At 40.5% G+C, this 19,756-nt stretch overlaps 1 protein-coding gene across 2 annotated transcripts in view; it reads right to left on the bottom strand.

Moving 5' to 3' along the window:
- Positions 1-19,756, bottom strand: part of LOC121945100 (mannosyl-oligosaccharide 1,2-alpha-mannosidase IA) — a 243,061-nt gene that overhangs the window by 5,376 nt on the left and 217,929 nt on the right. The window contains exons 6-9 of one of the 2 annotated variants that reach the window (XM_088084268.1): positions 16,475-16,602; positions 14,511-14,604; positions 11,732-11,847; positions 5,417-5,636 (exon numbers count right to left, since the gene is read on the bottom strand). In XM_088084268.1, coding sequence (XP_087940394.1) covers positions 5,417-5,636; positions 11,732-11,847; positions 14,511-14,604; positions 16,475-16,602 — 558 coding nt within the window. The remainder of the gene's footprint in view (positions 1-5,416; positions 5,637-11,731; positions 11,848-14,510; positions 14,605-16,474; positions 16,603-19,756) is intronic. The other variant, XM_042489125.2, reaches the window with a different exon arrangement.

The following is a 19,756-nucleotide window of genomic DNA, read 5'->3' as shown; positions in this document are numbered from 1 at the left end:
CTGTGGGCTTCTGTTTTTCTCTTTTATTCCTCCCACTTCCATTATATTTCTACCACAACTCAAGACTGCATGAGAAGAAGAGATTCTATTCATGATACAGTACAAAGGAATCTATTCTCACCAAGGTCAGGACAGGAGCATCGGCATAGCAACATCTCAGAAGTGGAAGTTGTATTATGGCATGCAAGATGAGTCTGACATTTCGATTCTACCTACTGTGCTCGATTTGCTCAGACACTTTTTCCCTCTCTGGCTTATCATCTGTGATTTTAGCAAACCACTGTGAAGCCACTTGGAAAATTGGGCTGAATTGGAGGAAGCGGGTTCTTTGAGGTCACTGCGGGTTTTATGAGTTGCAGCATCCGATCGGACCTGACAGTCATCTTGAAATAAGAACTCAGTGTGACAGACAGTCAGCTAGTCCATTATAGTCAGTGTTGAGTGTTAAAACAAGACAAGAGAAACACGATGTAGTAAAGTATTTACTGTTTGACATGCATTTAACTGTACACATATCACTGTGTAAAGTGGGAAGAAAATAGGAAAAACAGACGACAGTTTTTGGCTGAAAAGATCAGTAAGAAGGAAAACAGTCGGGAAGATAACAGTAGACAGGTCAGTGGCTTCAAGTCAGTTACAAATAAGTTTAATCCATACAGTCCAACATCACAAGTTTGTCTCAGAAGGCTTTACGCGCTCTTTACTTAGATTATCCATTCAGATAGGAAAAAACAAACCCCAAAAATGATGGGTACAACAGAGGAGGTATCATTCTTACTGACATAATAAAGGGGTTTTACAGTAGACAGAAGTAGTGGTAGCATAATTACAATGGAGCTTTTAATGCTGTAAACTATCAAACAGTTCATTTATTTATTTATTCATTCATTTACATAAGAAACCAAACCTTTATTTGAAAAATGCCTGATTAAGAGAGAGTGACATTTATTTCTAATTTCCTCGTGTCATATGTATATTTAACCAATTTTAGGTAAAAGGTATGTCTCTGCTTTTCAGATCTACTTCATCTTTAAGCACACTGTGTCGAAGGTTGCTCTGTTGAGTTTTCTTGTGAGCAAACAAGTTATGTCTACGCTCAGTTTTACTCAGCAAAACACACCCTGTGTATTTAAGAGGTCTAACAAATGTCTTGAATGATTTTCTTAAGGATATTGCATTCTCAAGAATGAGACAGCTGAGGTTACAGCAACCTTGACCTTTGACCTTTGACCTACAAAAAATCTAATCAGCTCATCAATGAGTCCAAGTGAATGTTTGTGTCAAATTTAAACAAATTCTCTCAAGGCGTTTTTGAGATATCGCATACCCATGAATGGGCAGGACATATGGACATATGGACAGATAGATGGACGGACAGCCTGAAAACATAATGCCTTCAGCCTCTGATGTCATCTGCATGGAGGCATAAAAAGGTCTATGGCACTAATAAAGGTCTAAAGCTTAAAAGGCTACGTTTATGTAATTTGCCAGCTAAATAATATAACTATTCCACCTGTCACTCCACAACTCTGAGCCTCTCCCCTCCAACTTTGCAGCACATCTTTCTGATTCCTCAACCACTTCTAAACTCCTGCCACTCTGTTTACCACCTCCCGACAGCCTGTTTTGAACTAAATTATTCTCTGTGCTGTTGATGCTTGTGATTTGAATGCAAGTGATTTTTTCACAAGTTCATCAGATGAATAGCATGTTGTGTGTCAAACACAATTTAGAAGTTTGTCTAAGGATTTATTTTAAATGCTTTGGGGACTGAATAGCAACGTTTTCACAAACAAAATCCATTTTTGTCTCAATTATGTTATCTTTTACCAACTAGTTTGCCTCAGCACACAGGTAAACTTCACCAGGCAAAATCCAGTCTTTCTGTTAATTCACCAGTGAGCACTAATAATTAAAGATCAAATACTACCTATTTATTAGAAAGAATAAGACGTAACAGGCCTAGTGAAACATGCTGTCAATCTCTATAAAGTTCCTTTATTGTACTTCAGCTGATACACCTCAATAGCAGTATTGAAAGTCTATTACCACTTTTCTCTTAAACCAATAACCTATTCCTGCTGATTCCCGTGAGATCTCCTCATTTTCCAGCAGCGGTCTGTTGCTGTTGAAGGTGGCAGAGATCCAAAGCAGCAGCAGAAGGAAGTCTTTATGGTATCCGTACTTAAGACACAGCTAAACAGCAGCCACTTTACACACATGCAAGAGCAAATCTCACTTTCTCTCTCTCTCTCCTGCAGTAAGCTAATCCGAGAGCTTTAATGAGCGAAGAGAGACCTGGTGGATGACTATGAAAGTGAACGCCAGAGAAGCCTTTTGGGCCAGCAGATCAGAAGTATTCCAAGCGAATCAAGGAACCTGTTATGTGGTGAGTCACATTATCTTACTGGAGAAGCGAAGGCGAGTGAACACTTGAAGCTGAATCCTCACAGCCCACCCAACAGTGGAGGGGATGAAAAAAAAGAAGCTTGAAATTAGCAGAGGAGATTATTTTGTGGGCCAAGACAGACGCTAGGGAGAGAAGAGATCAAACAACGGTCTTTCCAAAAACTAAAGGTAGGATTTTTGCTGGCAACTACTCCTCTCCTTTTTTTCCTCCTGGGTGTATCTAAAGCAGCTTTTTTTCTCCCTCCTTTAAAGGTTGGAGCCTCACTAAGTTTGCCTGTGGACTTTGTTTTTTATCACAATGTTTACTCTTCCATTCTTCATCTCCATTTAATCTCTTTTCTTTTCATTCTGAATTGTAGCAAAATGTGATTATAAGTATCTAACACACTGCAAGACACCTCCATGTCTGCTGTTGCTGCCTACAGCTGTGAGCGGTTGGACAATAATCGAGGACTTTAATTCTTCGCTGCTCCTTATTAGGGCCTGTCGTCTCTCTGTTGAGGTGAGGCCACAGAGAATGATTCTGCTTTTAAATCAGGGCAAAATTAAAACGCCCAAGGCCTTTTTAATTTACAGTATCGCTCTCCAAGACTCGTAATGTTCTTACTCTGAATGCAACCATCGCCTCTCTTAACAAGGCAGATATAGTGTACCACAACAGTGATGAACTATAACATTTCACTGGCTTTCCTTAATAAACAATCAGCAGTTACTACGTCTAAAGTACAGAATTATTTGGATGCAAAGAGTATAAATGCCAAACAGAGGGAGCGTGCCTAAAGGTTCCCTCTCTCTGATCTGCTGCTTTAGTGCAAAGAGCAACAGCCCACAAGTCATTTTCGATAGAAGCCAGTGCAATGGAGCAACAAACTGATGCCCAACGCTTGTCGCTGCTGATGGGGGTGACGCGTTACAAACAAAAGTTAAACTGGCAGAATGTGATGTTAAAATGGGGCTCAGACATTGATCAAAAGCATAGATATTTTTATGACTGAATACAAATGTTACACGACATTCAGTCGAGGTGCTTTGTGGCAAGTAGTAGACTGACACAAGCTTGTGATGACTTAACTACGGTAACAATCCTTTGAGCAGCTCTTCCACAGCGACTCGGTGATAACGTAGCTGGTAACGCTGCTGCACTGTTGCTGGAACTGGGAGCACAGAATTAGACTGCCTGAGAAAATTAAAGTTATGTGGCGGGAGGTTGAGGACAATAGACTTTTCATTCACATAGTTCATTTATGTCCAGAAACACATGATTTATTGGCTTTTGCCATCTCTATTTATTTTTGTGAAGTTTTTAAGATGAGTGAGTCAGGTTTTTGGTTTGTGTTTTGTTTTCAGCAGTAGGGCTTGGTTATGCCTTGTTTTGTTCAATACTGATTTAATTTGTTTGGCACAACCACTTTGTTGCACCCTCCCCCTCATGTGGGGAACCTTGTGTTAAGTTTGCAAATAAATTTTTCATATTTCACTTCTACACTGACTCTTTCAAACCATTTGATTGTCGTGTTAATGTCTCATTTTGTCTCCAGTTTTCAAAAGAGGACATAAGAATAGTCTACAACTAGTAGGCCATTAATTGAGAGTTTTCCCTAAATAACCTCCTAATTACTGCTTTTTTATAGGAGATAAGGAAATTGTTGTACTTCAAGTATGATCTTAATATGCTTTGCTCAAAATGGGTCTTGGTGGTAGGTGGTACCAAATCTCCCTTAGTAACATTTATTAAATATGATGTCTTATGTAACAAAACACAAAACCATGGAGTTTATCGGCCAGTGAAAGAAATGTTTAGTTTGTTTTGTGCTAGTCAGCTGCCACGGATTATTTTGTGTTGGTCTGTTTTCAGATTAGTTATTTTCTGTTAGTGAGAAAGCCATCCAAAAGCAAGCATATGATTTTGTCTTTTAAGATGAAATTAAGTCGACATAGGTCTTGGCTCTAAAACAATGCAGAACTCCATCTCCAAGAGCTTTAAACAATCCTCTCAAGCCAATAAGCCCTAAGTTCAGACCAAAGATTCGAAACAAGACAAAGCTGTTTCAGTGCACTGCAAAGAAAAGTTGTGCTGGTAGAAACTGGCAAGTATCAGCTTGCCTCAAGTGGGCTCACTCAGCTGGTCAGATCTCCAGCTGCTGGTTTTAGAACATAAGGAACATCACCTGTTTCAACAGCCAGTTGGCTTGTAGCAAAGCCAGTTGGCCAAGTCAAAATTACTACAGACAGTGTGCTCGTCTGCTGCAGCATTCCCTGGCAACATCGCCCCGTCCCCCGCTGATCCCTGCATCTCCAACAACACAGTTTGTAGGACGCCGGGTCACTGCTGCTGCCTGCTGTTTGTGCTCATGTCACAAACACATAGCCCTCTCATCTATTGATTAAGCGGCGCTGGTTATTTAAATTATGTGGCGTATTTATCATGATTATTGTCCGTCTGAGGCTTAGTCATTTTGTTTATGTTTTTGCCATTTCATCACCAGCCTACAAGAGATGTAGCTGTAGCGATTATGATCATCATCCTAACTCTTATTTTAAGAGGCTATAAATTACATTCAGCTATAAAACAAGCCTGAAAAGCCGGAAACCAGAGAGGACACACAGAGAGTTCTTTCTATGGAGACAATAAACGGTCTTGTCTAGTTGCACTGGTGTAAACTGGCAGGTTTTTAGAGTGCTGAAGACTGGCACATTGTAAGTAATTGAATGATTCAACTTGTCTCACTGTGAATCTTTGGTCTGAACTGGGCTTTAGACAAAAAAGTTCCACTCTGTGCTCCAAGTGTAAAAAAGATTATATGGCTCCGGGCAACTTCTAATAGAAAAAACAGATCTTTCAATTTGACATTTATATCCACAACAAAATGAGCAGTAATGCATCTGCTGCCCTCCTTCTGGAATTCATTGTGCCTCCTGCACTGAACTATTGTGCAGCCTCTCAGAAGCAAAGAGTCTCTGCACACTCTAAATACACATGTCCGACGGTCCTGACATTTCCACTTACCTGAGCGAGCGTAGCTCTCGTGGCATGTGTGCGTGATCTCGGCAGCCAGGTCCAGGTAGTGTTGCCTCTTCTCCGGAGCTCCGTCGTCCGCCCCGATACCGATCATGCCCCCAGAGAAGCAGGCTAGGTGACCCATCTTGTGGTCCAGGATCCCTCCCCTCCACTCGGCCATGTAGGTGAGACCACCGGGTGACTTCTGCACCAGGTTAGCTTCAATCGCCTGCAGAAACACACCGTCAGAAATATTTGACCCTTTGAAACCTGGACCATCATCAGCTTTCTTGTGCTGCATTCAGAATCCTTTCACATGCGTTTTAACCTTTGAAAGCTGAGCAAATTGGTTTTATTTCTTTTAAAATATGGCTGAAGAAGGCAATAAGCAACTCTGCAAGAGGTGTCCTACAAATTGCAAGAAATTAAGGAAAGAAAAAGATCTGAAAAATAGTTTTAAAAGAGAGACAAAGAGGAAGGAAAGAAAGAATTTTTAGAAAGTAATGAAAAAAGGGACAAACTCTCAGGAAACTATATTTATAATTATTATTACTATTTTATCTATGCATGTATCTATCATTTTGTTTCTGTTCTTTGTTTGTTTACCTTTTTTGTTTTCAACATTTTTTCTTTTGTTCTTTTTTGCTTATGTCAGACAATTTTCTTGTAGCTTGTAATATCTTCCTGTGATTTTTGAAAAAAAAAATCAAGAAAATTTACTTGAGTCCACACTTGCTCTAAATGAAGTCGTCTATAGAATCACAGGTAGCATCATCCATTAATACTTTACAGTTTTATTAATCAGTATGATGTGTACTTGCATATGAAACAAAATGCATTTCCTCCAAAACACCATAACTTTACCACTTTGAAATGTGTTTTTATGCCTGGTCCTGTCCATTTTATACTGCTGGTATATTACAGCTAATAAACGATTAGAACACTGATCTGTCTATATCGTTTCATCATAGAGAACATTCACTCAATAAAATTAGCTTCGCTTTGATTTTTCCAAAAACTATAATGATTTTCAGGTCTCTTTTATTATGGGGCAGTGTCGATAAAGACATCCGCTGTATCAAGTTTCAGAGTTTCAGGTTGTGCAGCTGTCACGTTAGACTTAAAGAAGCTCATCTAACAAGTATATTAACTTGTGAATCCAAACAATTAGTATTTTCTGCCAGCAATCCTCTGTCAACCTATATAGACCCTGGTCTATATGCTTTACATTAAAACACATCTTTGGGTTAATCTCTCTGTACATGGCAGAATGTTTTTATTCTTAATAGTGTCAAGCTTTGCACATCCCCCAGGATAGGTTGTATATTTCTTTCATTTAAACAGTTACATTGTACCTATATTTTAAATAGTTTTTCTCGTGTTCTATCTTTGTTTCTTGTTCACGAGAACACCAAAGCAATTTCCTTGTATGTGAAACCTGCTTATCAATAAACCAGATGTTGACTTGAATACAAGTTTGTGATATTACGCAGAAACACCCCACAAACTGCTGCTTATTAAAACTGTTAATTCCATCTTGAATTTCAGTTCCAATCATTCTTTTTTTTTGTAAACTCTTCCAGGTTGACTTTGGAAAGAAAAAATGAGGAAATTAAGATATAATCTTTTAGATTTATTTGTAAATAAAATTTTGTTTGTGGAGATATTTTAAATAACCTAGCGGTGACAACCAGTACAGTGTTTATTTTTTCCCCTTCATGTAACAATTTCCTCCTACCCCAGTGTGAGAAAACCTTTCATGCTAAATGAGTGCTAATGAAGATGCAACCTGCTGAGGACAGAACAAAGTAATGTGTATAATATGAAGTCTTATAAATATCATGTTCTCTGGAAAAACATTTCTCTTGAGGGCTGAGACTGATGATTTTCCCCCCTAATTAGCTGTTGTTAGCAGTAATCATGGCATAGCATAATTGGAAAAATGTTTTCTCATTCAACAGTGTGTTTTAATTAGTAATCTACTTTTATCTGAATGCCAAAGTTAATGAGTTGTGCTGTGCCTTCACCTAAGATCTCTATACAAACACACAGTATATAACTTAATCTGATAACGTCGGGGTCCCTGGCCATTTAAATATCAAGTCACAGGGGAGACGGAGAGTCTGTAATTAGCAGTCATGCCTCTGGCTTGACCCTCTGATGAGAACTGAGGAAATCTCAATGGCAATTTTAAATTATTGTCTGTGATACTGTAATTGTAGCCAGAGGCAATGTGCTTTACTCTTACATTATCTCCATTAAAGACAAAAACAGACATATTCTGTTATTTTTCATGCATGTGTGTACAGTGCAGCGGGTTCATTTTTCTGCAGGTAGTGGGAGTGCTCCTGTTGCATACACAAGGCAGTTGCCATCTAATCACAGCTCTAATCAAGTTATGCAGTACCAGGGAGCTTTCTTTTTTGATATTATCTCTCTTCCGTTCCCCTATGACCGCTCCACTGAGAACATCTCTGTCACAAAAAACCTCCTGCTGTATTAAATCACTGTATGCTGCTTTGAATAAAAGCATCCATTACAGCTCGACATCTGCATCTCCATAAGACCCAGTGAATTTCAATAGGAGAGACACATCTATACATCTATGAATAAAAGCTCTGGTTTTGAGTGACGAGAGGGACACTACATGGCACTCTCACTCCATGGTGTTGCTGGGTCAGACATTGCTTTAAAAGTTGCATCACTGCAGAAATCTGAATTTAATGCTATAAGAGCGCGGAATTAAATATGTGCAAAGGGAGATGAAACACGTCTTTAAAAGAAAAACAAAAAAACTTCTTTCCCCTTGATTTGAGGCACAAAAGATGAGCAAAACAAGACCAGCACTAACACTCTAGATATTCAATATTATTCCATGCAATCTCATGGCTGAATAAACATCCATCTTTACATTCAGCATATGAGCAAACAGGCATTATAAAAAAACTGCTGTCCGATTTTATACAACAGGCAGGAGAATTTGCCCTCTAATGCTCTAAAATAATGAAATTAATGAGACATTTTATGCAGGGAATCACAGTGAGGGGGAAGAAACCACCATCGATCAAGCAGTCACATTCATTAATTAGGGTTTCATCTGCAAAATACTTATTAAAAATCAATTTTTAATGCGGCCTGTGTAAGGACATACACCAATCAGCCATGACATCAAAACCACTGACAAGTGAAGTGAAAAACTTTGATCATCTTGTTACAATAGGAGCCTTTGCTGGGAAACCTTTGGTCCTAGCTGCCAAGTGGATGCCACCTGACACAAACCACCCACCCAGATATTGCAGATCAAATACAACCCCTCACGGCAACAGCACTCCCTGATGGCAGTGGACCTCCCAGCAGGAAAATGCACCATGCCACACCATGAAAACTGCAGAGGAATGGCTCAAGGCACATCGTTATGCCTGGGGGGGCCACTGCCATCAGAAGGTGCTGTTGCCATGAGCCTTGTATTTGATCATCATCAAATTAAAGCAATAAAGTTTTAGTGGGAGGTGAATTTCAAATGGCATCCATATGAATGCCAGAACCCAAGGTTTCCCAGCAGAACATTGCATTGTTATGAAATAATAAATGTTATTAACTTCACCTGCCAGCGGTTTAAATGTCATGGCTAATAGGTGAAAAACACTTATCTGTTCTACCTTTTTATTGTCATTTATTCATCCATCCATCCATCCATCCATTTTCTTCCGCTTATCCGGGGTCGGGTTGCGGGGGCAGCTGCCTGCGGGGGCAGCTGCCAGCGGCTCTACTCCGAGCTCCTCCCGGATGACCGAGCTTCTCACCCTATCTCTTAGGGAGAGCCCGGCCACCCTACGGAGGAAGCTCATTTCGGCCGCTTGTACCCACGATCTTGTTCTTTCGGTCACTACCCAAAGCTCGTGACCATAGGTGAGGGTAGGAACGAAGATCGACTGGTAAATTGAGAGCTTTGCCTTTCGGCTCAGCTCCCTCTTCACCATGACAGATCAGTGCAGAGTCCGCATTACTGCAGACGCTGCACCGATCTGCCTGTCGATCTCCCGCTCCATCCTTCTCTGACTCATGAACAAGACCCCGAGGTACTTAAACTCCTCCACCTGGAGCAGGATCTTGTCCCCGATCTGGAGGGGGCACTCCACCCTTTTCCGGCTGAGAACCATGGCCTTGGATTTGGAAGTGCTGATTCTCATCCAGGCCGCTTCACACTCGGCTGTGAACCGATCCAGTGAGAGCTGAAGGTCACGGCCTGATGAAGCCAACAGGACCACATCATCTGCAAAGAGCAGAGACCCAATCCTGAGGTCACCAAACCAGACCCCCTCAACACCCTGGCTGCGCCTAGAAATTCTGTCCATAAAAGTTATGAACAGAATCGGTGACAAAGGGCAGCCATGGTGGAGTCCAACCCTCACCGGAAACGAGTTCGACTGTCTGCCGGTAATGTGGACCAAGCTCTGGCACTGGTCATGCAGGGAACGGACAGCCCGTCCCCTGTATGACCTGTATGGCCCGTAGGGGGTCCGAAACCCCATATTCCAGGAGAACCCCACACAGGACTCCCCAAGGGACATGGTCGAATGCCTTCTCCAAGTCCACAAAACACATGTGGACTGGTTTGGCAAATTCCCATGCACCCTCAAGGACCCTGCCAAGGGTCCAGAGCTGGTCCACAGTTCCAGGACCGGGGCGAAAACCGCATTGCTCCTCCTGAATCCGGGGTTTGACTATCCGGCGGATCCTCCTCTCTAGTACCCCCGAATAGACCTTACCAGGGAGGCTGAGGAGTGTGATCCCCCTGTAGTTGGAACACACCCTCCGGTCCCCCTTCTAAAAAAGAGGGACCACCACCCCAGTCTGCCAGTCCAAGGGCACTGCCCCGATGTCCACGCAATGTTGCAGAGTCGTGTCAACCACGACAGCCCCACAACATCCAGGGCCTTGAGGAACTCCAGGCAGACCTCGTCCACCCCAGGGGTCCTGCCACTGAGGAGCTTTTTGACCACCTCGGCAACCTCAGCCCCAGAGATGGAGGAGCCCACCGCCGAGTCCCCAGGCCCTGCTTCCTCACCGGAAGACCTCAGCACCTAGTCCCCACCATACACAGTGTTGACAGAGCACTGCTTCCCTCTCCTGAGACACCGGATGGTGGTCCAGAACCTCTTCGAAGCCATCCGGAAGTCGTGGTCCATGGCCTCACTGAACTCCTCCCATGCCCGGGTTTTCACCTCGGCAACCGCCACAGCTGCATTCCGCTTGGCCTGTCGGTACCCGTCTGCTGCCTCCGGAGTCCCACAGGCCAAAAAGGCTTGATAGGACTCCTTCTTCAGCTTGACGGCATCCCTTACCGCCGGTGTTCATCAGCGGGTTCGGGTGTTGCTGCCCCGACAGGCACCGATCACTTTACGGCCACAGCACCGGTTGGCCGCCTCAGCAATGGAGGCACGGAACATGGCCCAGCTCCTTCTGACGGGAGACTCTGCCAGATGTTCTCAGCAAACCATCACAATGCGTTTGGGTCTGCCAGGTCTGACCGGCGTCCTCCCCCACCATCGGAACCACCAACCAACCAGCCAACTCACCACCAGGTGGTGATTGGTTGACAGCTCCGCCCCTCTCTTCATCCGAGTGTCCAAGACATACGGCCGCAAGTCCGACGATACGACTACAAAGTTGATCATTGAACTGCGGCCTAGGGTGTCCTGATGCCGGTGACCCGCGTCCGGGCAAGGGAAACTCTGGACCATTCGTCTTGTTCATCATAAGAGTCCGGTGAGCTACCCTTTGTCTGGTCCCTCCCCTAGGACCCGTTTGCCATGGGTGACCCTACCAGGGGCATAAAGCCCCTGAAAACTGAGCTCCTAGAATCACTGGGACACGCAAACCCCTCCACCACGATAAGGTGGTAGCTCATGGAGGGGTATTATTATTATTTATTGTTTTTAATTCAACGTTACCTTTCCCATATGATCAAACAAATATCAAGAGAGCATTGTGGCTCTCTCCAGAAAGTTCTGAATAAAGCCATGAGTATTATTTTAGTGACTGACACCGTCTGAATGACAAAAAGTAATGACTGTAACAGATAAAGCCAGCGATGTTAATTATTCCATGTCTGAAAACGGTTAAAACGTTTCCTTCATTCTGCCTTCAGTTGTCCCCGAAAAGTTTCAGCCATGTACCTGCTGTCCTCTCGTTGTTCGTCTTGGGAGTGAAGCACTGTGTACTTTGTTTGATCACAGGCTTATGCAAATGACTGTAACAATTATCATTTGATCTAACAGAAGCCATGCCTGAGTGTGAAATGTGAGATTAAAATTTCCGTACCTCCAGTGCGCTGTAGTACATCTTCTTTGCATCGTCATCTGTCTTGTCTGACATCAGATATGATTTGATCAGATACTCGTAGAAACTATCCCCGAGGCCACCGATGGAAACATGATCTAAGAGGGGGGAAACAAGGGAAACAGGACTGTGAGAATATATTCAGCAGGGTCAAACACAGGTCTGTATCCAGGGTATCTGCAAGTCTTGAAAAGGCTTAAAAACTATTTTTCCTCAACGTTGCTCTTTTTTAAACTAAAAATTGGATGATTGTGACAGAATAATGTGAACACAGGAGGCTGTTGTATCAATTTTTGTGGAGATTCAGTGAATGCTATCAGGAAAATACCAACACTCCTGCTAGCTTTAGTAGCTGGAGGTTAACTGTCCCGTAATGAGTGAGTGTTGATTTTTGCACAAATTGATGAAATATGAAATTAATGAATAAATAATTGTCATTGGTTAATCCATCCATTTTAGGTTGCTTATCCAGGTTGAGTTAATGTAATGATTGATACTATTAGAACTGATTGTTATATACTGCTGGGAAGTACTGAAAAAAATGTATAATAGTAAATACTTCTAGGTCAAATCATCCCTTGTGGTTTTCCAAAATACTTTCATACTGGGGGGTATGGACCTAAAACAGGTAATGCACTGCATTTGGTTGTGTCAAAAAAGTAGTGACATGTCTTGAACACCGTTGAAACCCAGTTATACCATTTCCAAATCAATAATTACCTGATCAAAGCCCACGATACATAGGAATAGAAGATTTTAAAAGAATTTTTTTAAGGAATTATTTTTAGTCATAGATCAAAACATTTTGCAAAGACTGGGGATCTTGTGGTGTAACTATTATAAACTATACTACATCTAGATTCCTTTGGAGATTATTTCCCATTCTGCTCCTGGTGGAAAATACTACGCCAACTCCCCTTTATGAAATATGACATATTAACAAATCTTTATGTGACTGCAAAAACACAAGCTATGAGGACACCTTTTGTCCACAATATTCCTGTCAATTGAAAATTAATATAATCAATGAAGATAAACTGTATTTATGAACAAACCAGGGTTAATACAGACAGAAGGAAGTTAAATTCAAGGACTTTCAAGTATTTTTTCAAGCACTCATTTTTATTTTCACAGATGAAACCGTTTTGCAATTGTGTAAATTCACTCCACCATCCACAGCCAGACAAGCATGGCTGCTTATTAACTGCTGAATTACAGCTGGAAACTTGTGCTTATGGCTGATGGTGCTCCGCTGTGAGTGTTTTTCAGACTAGCAAAACATCCTGGCGCAGATTATTTACTGGTGTTTACCAATCCATTGTCTCTCTGAGCTCATCCCACTCATACAGCACTGGAAAATAATTGCAAGCACCACCACCTCTCATCACTTTTAAACATTTATCTAATGCATCACATAGAATAATGAATCCTTCTGTTCACCTAAATTATACTGAAGTACTTATTGAAAGACTAAAAACGTAAACATTTTAAACACATTTGAGTTTGTCGCAACGTCAAGACGCAAAAATACAAGTGACATAAGACAACTTAGATTTTATCAGACACTGAAAATTTGTCTATGATGAGTTAAAAAGTCATTTTCTGTAAGGCTGGCCGCTCTGGTTTGCTGGAATCATGTAGCAAAAAAAAAAAGAAATCGATGTCTTTAAAAAATTTTCACTCCTTTTGGTCTTTTTGATATATTTGTAGCATGCATGGCCATGTACCATGAACCCACACATTCTTTGTTCACTGATGGGAGAAAATAGTTTATTTAAACTTAAAATGATGTAACACACTTAAAGCTTTTGAGTGTAAATTGAAACAAGTGGTTGTTGATTTCCCTCTTAAGTCCACATTCAAATTCATAACGATGAATCTGATATTGCAGTGGAGGCGTGCACAGGTCTTCATCTATCCACTCATGCTCAGTGCACACACACACACACACACACACACACACACACACACACACACACACACACACACACACACACACACACACACACACACACAGACACACACAGACACACACACCTTTGTCGACTCCCCCACAAGGTTATCACAGTGCCGCTGTGTTTGTCCTTGACACAGACAGATGAGGGGGAGCTGTGAAGCCAAGATTTCTTTTTTTCCTTTTGTGGCAATAAATATATACAGTTTTGCTTTTCTTCATGCTCACCCGCAACAATTAGCCTTTTTAGTCCCAGCATTGAATTATCCACTGATTTTTTCTTTTCACCTCCTTTCAGGTAAATCGGAAAGATCCAATTTCCTGAAGTAATTGAATTCATTATCATTTTAATAACCCAGAGCAATGGGAGTCATATAGCCATTGCTATGAGCCTCACATTAAAAATGATAGGAAATAGACGGGTGTGGGTGGATGACACAGACGAGCAACTAAAAGAGCTTTGACACGTGAGGTGACTCAAGGACTGTCAGTGGTGTGAAAGCAAATAGAAGAGTCAGAAATGGGTAAGGGAAAAATGACATATAATGAACTCAAAGTCTTGAACCACAATCTTGATGAACATTGATGAAAACATAAATATTATAACATTGAGGTTACAAGGAAAATAGAAATGGTTTTGTCACCAAGGTTAATGTAAATCTTATGTTTTCTTCTGATATTCCATGTAAGCCACTGACCTTGTCCTTCATTACAATGAACTCTATAACACAAAGGTACCTGTAACCTTCTAATAATATAAAGTTTATCCAGAGTGAAAGTGCTGTGAAGAGCTAACTCAGTACTTACGTTGGACCCAGTTGCCGCTGACTGGACTGAGAAAGTTGGGGTACAGGCCGTGAGGTTTTTCAATCTTCTTCAGCAGTTTTCTAATGTTCATCACCTGTAAAACAATAAACAATGAGTATAAATCAAGATCATTAGGATACTGCACTTCCATTGCTTAACACATTCACTTTTTGTGTCATCGTTTCAAGGCTGAAAAGCGTCTTACAGAGAAATGAAACCATAAATTCACGGTCAAAACTTAAAGGGAAAGTTAATCGTTTTTTCGTTGTATGGATTACCTATCCATAGACAACATGTTACATATAATAGATGTTAGTCGGCTTGGAGAAACAGGCTGGAGTCCGACATGAAAGCCAAGAAATCTGCTGTGGAAAGGTCAACAATAACATATATTTTAGCCTCCTAAAAAAGGCCCACCTAAAAAAAAAACAATGTCTGTTTACGTGCACACTATATTAAGTATTTTTAACTGCTTTACCTTACTGTCAGACAGTGATTTACAGTGGTAAAATCAAGCTGTTATGTCACTCTCTCCAAAACCAGACTGCTGGTGTACCACTGCCTTAAACAGTTAATTTTTTTGTGTTATTGTGTGATGATGAAATTTAAAATGGTTAGTTGAGATTCACCAAAGTCACACAATAACACAAACAAACTAACTGATTGCAGCAGCAGTAGATCAGCAGCTTCCATGTTTAGTAGGGATGTAATAATGCATCGCGAGACAGTTAAAAATTGAAAAAAATATATGAGATTCAAATCAGTGAGATGAAAAATTAACTGCAATACTCTTTTTGAACATTGGAGGGCATAATCTACTTTTGACGTCGCTTGCTCGATGTGCAATGTCACTACGTTTTTAACGTCCTACGTCATGTCTGAGAGCTCGCCAACTTAGGAAGATGCACCCTCCTGTTTCAAATCAGCAGTGTGGTGGCATTTGAGCTACTTCAAGTCAGAAAGAAATAAAGGCGAGAAGATAACAGAAAAGACAAAAACATTCTGCAAATACTGCAAGAGGGTGTTTTACTACACAAATAGTATAACTAACATGACGCAGCATGTGAGCTGGCATCATACTAACAAGCTCCAGTCGGCACCACATATGCACACTACTCCTTAACAGCAACTACATGGCCAAACCACACTGGCAAGCGCATTTGCAACCCTGTTAGCCCAAACGAGCACAAAGAGAGTGCCCATCTTATCACTCAAGAGTGGAAAATGGCCAACTTAGTCTTTCAAACTTGCCCTCTCTGCTTTCCCCTCTAGCAAAAGCATAACTTTCTACACCAGCCACCTCTGTCCCAAGTGAAAGGGGGTTCTTTTAACAGCAGGGGACATTGTGAATGTAAACCATAAACAATTCATTGCATAGTTTGTGTTTTGTATTCATACCCTTCCTCAGAAATAAAAAGGGATTCTTTAATTTTATATAGAAAAGAAAAGAAAATGCAGTACTTTGTATCATTTTTGTTTGAAATAACTGATAGAATATTTTTCAGTCATAATTTTTCTGTATTATCATTTTGTATTTAAAAGAAACGTAAGCAAATCATATCGTGAACCCAGTATCATGAATCGCATCAAATCGAGAGTTGAGTGAATCGTTACATCTCTAATGTTCAGTGAGCTAAAATGTTTTTGTCAATGGAGTCTGGTAGCTTTGATGAAAGCATAGATGGGGAGCTGTAACCGCTAACGGCTTCCCTGCTGCAACGAGCTGTCTGACGGAAAGGTAAAATGGAAAATACTCTCAATTTAGCAGACATCGCAGACATGCCTGCTTCTTCAAACTTGGGGGTGTGTCAACTGATGTGTACTGTATGTAAAATACTGATCATGGATAAGTACCTCATAAAACTCCACTTCAAAAAATCCAAACTATCCCTTTAAAGTAAAATAGTAATGTTATTCTGTAAAGAAAAATTTGAAATACAATCCATATATACAGAACTTCGTACCTTCTCTGTGTAGATGGAATTCCTGGAGAGCTCCGACAGGTGGACAAATTCAAGGTGAAGGGTCCCGAACTCAGCCAGGATGCTGCTCCCGGCTGAGGCCCAGCCCCAGCTCCAACTGTTGCCACTGCAACAATAACCAGACAAGTAGACTAAGTCTCATGGTTTTTACACACAGGCGACGACAATGACAAACACTCCATTAGATTACTGCATAAATACAGCGTATTTAGAAAAAAAGTAAATCAGAGCATTGCTTTAAGGAACTGGAGACATAATGGGAGGGTAGCAGGTTTTATCCATAAACTGTAAAATAAAGATGGATAACATGTCATCTCAGTTGTCCCCTGATGGCCAGCTGCAGTATAAGTCATAATCCCCAACGCCTCTTTTTTAGTAAATGGGACACGGACCAAAAAAAAAAAAAGGTCTACACATCAAATTATTTTAACCAAAGATATTTTCTGTTATTTAAAGTAGTTCTCATCATGTTGATGTATGTTCAAGTGTTATTTTTTAAAGTGTGATTTAATTAATTGGACTTAATATCACAGAGATCATTATTGCACAGACTTTGGCCTCCAATGTGCAAGATGACAGGAGCCATATGTAGTATGTTTTGACTTCATTTTTGTACCGTGGAAGGAAGTAGAGACATCTTGCCCATCTTTGTATACAGCCATTGGTTTCATCACCAGGTCTATGTTTTGTCTCGATACTGGAATTTCTAACTTTCATACAAAACGAAAAAGATACTTTTTTAAAAAGATAAATGTAACATGGCTGTAACATGATAATGTCCACTTTTCTTTTCTTGGTTAGTCGCAGAAAACAACAAAATGACTAATAGTAGACTTTAACATTAAGGTACTGGTGTATTCATACTGCGGAAAATGAGTATTGAAACCGTTTCATATATCAAGTATTGATATGTGTCATAAATCAATATTATTGACTACACTACTGTGCTGCCTCACATTGTGTGTAACTGACTTGGTGTTTATATTTATGCTATCAAAAACACAATCAACAAACAAGCCAAAGATTATTAATTTCCTCTACAGGCTACATTATGATGGTCAACAAGCTCGTTAGTCAAGAACACAGCCTTTATCCGTCATTAGATTTATGTGCTGAATTATTTCACTGTTTGTGAGGTAGTTACTGCTATCAACACATTTATCACAGCCACTATTCTTTCTTTATTACTGTGTAATGCAACACAGACACATCTGAAAAGGCAACCATTGAACATGTATTTTCACTCATTAAAATTGTTACATATCAATATGTTTCTTGAATGTAGAGTTCAGAATCTGCCGGAAGACCAGAAGAGTATACTAGTTTAATATTATTGTAAAGTAGATACAGATTTACTGAAACTGAGGGAATATGCAGAAAAAAACCCACAAACTACGAAAAAGTTACTTCTCAAGCTGTGTGTAACACTGTATGACAACTGGTATGTTCTAACATTTCCAAGAACTTAAAATAAAGGCACCCCTGGTGTATGATTGCGGTGCGTACTGTAGCTCTAAATTATTCATTTAAGTACAGCACAATCGTTTGTGTTTCCTCCTGTTTCAGTGGGAAGTTCTACTGAAAGAAAAGTTTTACAGATAACTCGAGCTTCATTCAATCGTCCTGTATAGCAGTAAAACTTCATTGTTCATTGTTTCTTGCAGTTCTCCCACAGCCTCCTTCAGAAGTGATTCTCTTTGTATTACAAAGTTTCTTAAAGTAGCCGACTGAGTGCCCTGTGGACCTTGTGGCCTGCTTTACACTCCGACTCTGCTTAATGCATCATAACAGACAGGTCTTATTTTTTATTCACTTTTCAGTTGGAAATCAATAACCATCTATCTCCGGAGATCTGTATAATGCGTTCCTTTCTACCAAAGTATACTCATCTATTTGAACATGAGATAGTGTCATTTTTGGTTTTCAGAGTTGGAGCGTGAATCATCCTTTTAAAGTACTTTGTGCAACACCAGAGAATTTGTCAGAAAATTAATGTGTAACAAGTACTTTACTGGTTGTTGCATGAATTTGGCAGGATAAAGATAACGCTGTTTCAACAGCCTTTGATAGTGCTGCAACTGATTATTTTGATTTGCTTAAATAATTAATTGTTTGGTTCATTTGTCAGAAAAACAGACAAATGCCCATCAGAATTTCCCACGGCCAAAGGTGATGTATTCAAACTGCTAGTATTGTCCAACCAACAGTCCAAAACTTAAACGATATTCAATTAACTATTACAACGATGGTTTTGGTTTTGGTTTCATTTTGGTGCCTCCATTTAGTACAGCCAGGATCTGCCTCTTTGATGAGCCATGTGTTATATTTCTAATTAGGGATCTAGTATAAATGATTAAATGATTTTTATAAATACATTTCCAAAACATTCTATTAATTCCTGGAAAACGTTTTTTACAAATTTTTTATATTTTTTTTCTTGGCAATTTATGTGTGTAAAGACGGCTCTGAACGTTACCTAGAAACTATTAACTTCAAGGTCACGAACACATGAGACCATTCAGTTTTATTTCCTCAGCTCGATGTGGGTTATACCACTCTGCAAATCTAATTCTCAGTTAATGTGTGGTCTCAGAGACGGAGCACTAATGCACGGCTGTGATTACTTGAGGCAGAATGTACTGCTAGGATGACTTTACATATCCTCTAATAGAAGCTGGAGAAGATCAGACATCCAGTAATGAATTGAACTGAATTTGTAAGAAGGGAAGGAGATGGAGGGAGAGGAAGGAAAAAAAAGGAGGTGGGTGGTGTGTGAGGGCGGAGGGGATTCAAAGAGTTTGCCACTCTGATGAATGCATCCATTAAAAGTTTGGGGGCTACATCATTAGTAGCTTTGGCTTGAGTCACATCTGATTCCTCTTTTAGGAAGAATAAATCCAGGTATCGAAGCGGAGGTGTGGGGCGGCGTTTCGTGTGTTTGTGTGTGTGTTTGGAGAGGTGGAGGGGACGGAGTGGATTGTATCCGCTGGCACTCATTAATCTTTTTGCCCCCTTTAACAAACACACCCTCACACTCCTCCATAGCCATCAGAAATATAATCAGGTGGAAAAAATAATGAAACACACAAAAATCAATATCACATGTCATGCATAATGTGTTGGGGAAATTGGCATTTTTGTGCATCTTAACAGAAGAGCTAAAATGATTCAAGTCTTTGATATTGACCAAACACACACACGCACACACACACACACACACACACACACACACACACACACACACACACACGCACACACACACAC

The sequence above is a fragment of the Plectropomus leopardus genome, chromosome 11, assembly GCF_026936395.1.
Source record: "Plectropomus leopardus strain MGB_pleo_1.0 chromosome 11, ASM2693639v1, whole genome shotgun sequence".
Lineage (NCBI taxonomy): Eukaryota > Metazoa > Chordata > Actinopteri > Perciformes > Serranidae > Plectropomus > Plectropomus leopardus.
Note: the sequence above shows the minus strand (reverse complement) of the source record. Positions and strands in the feature narration are given on the sequence as shown.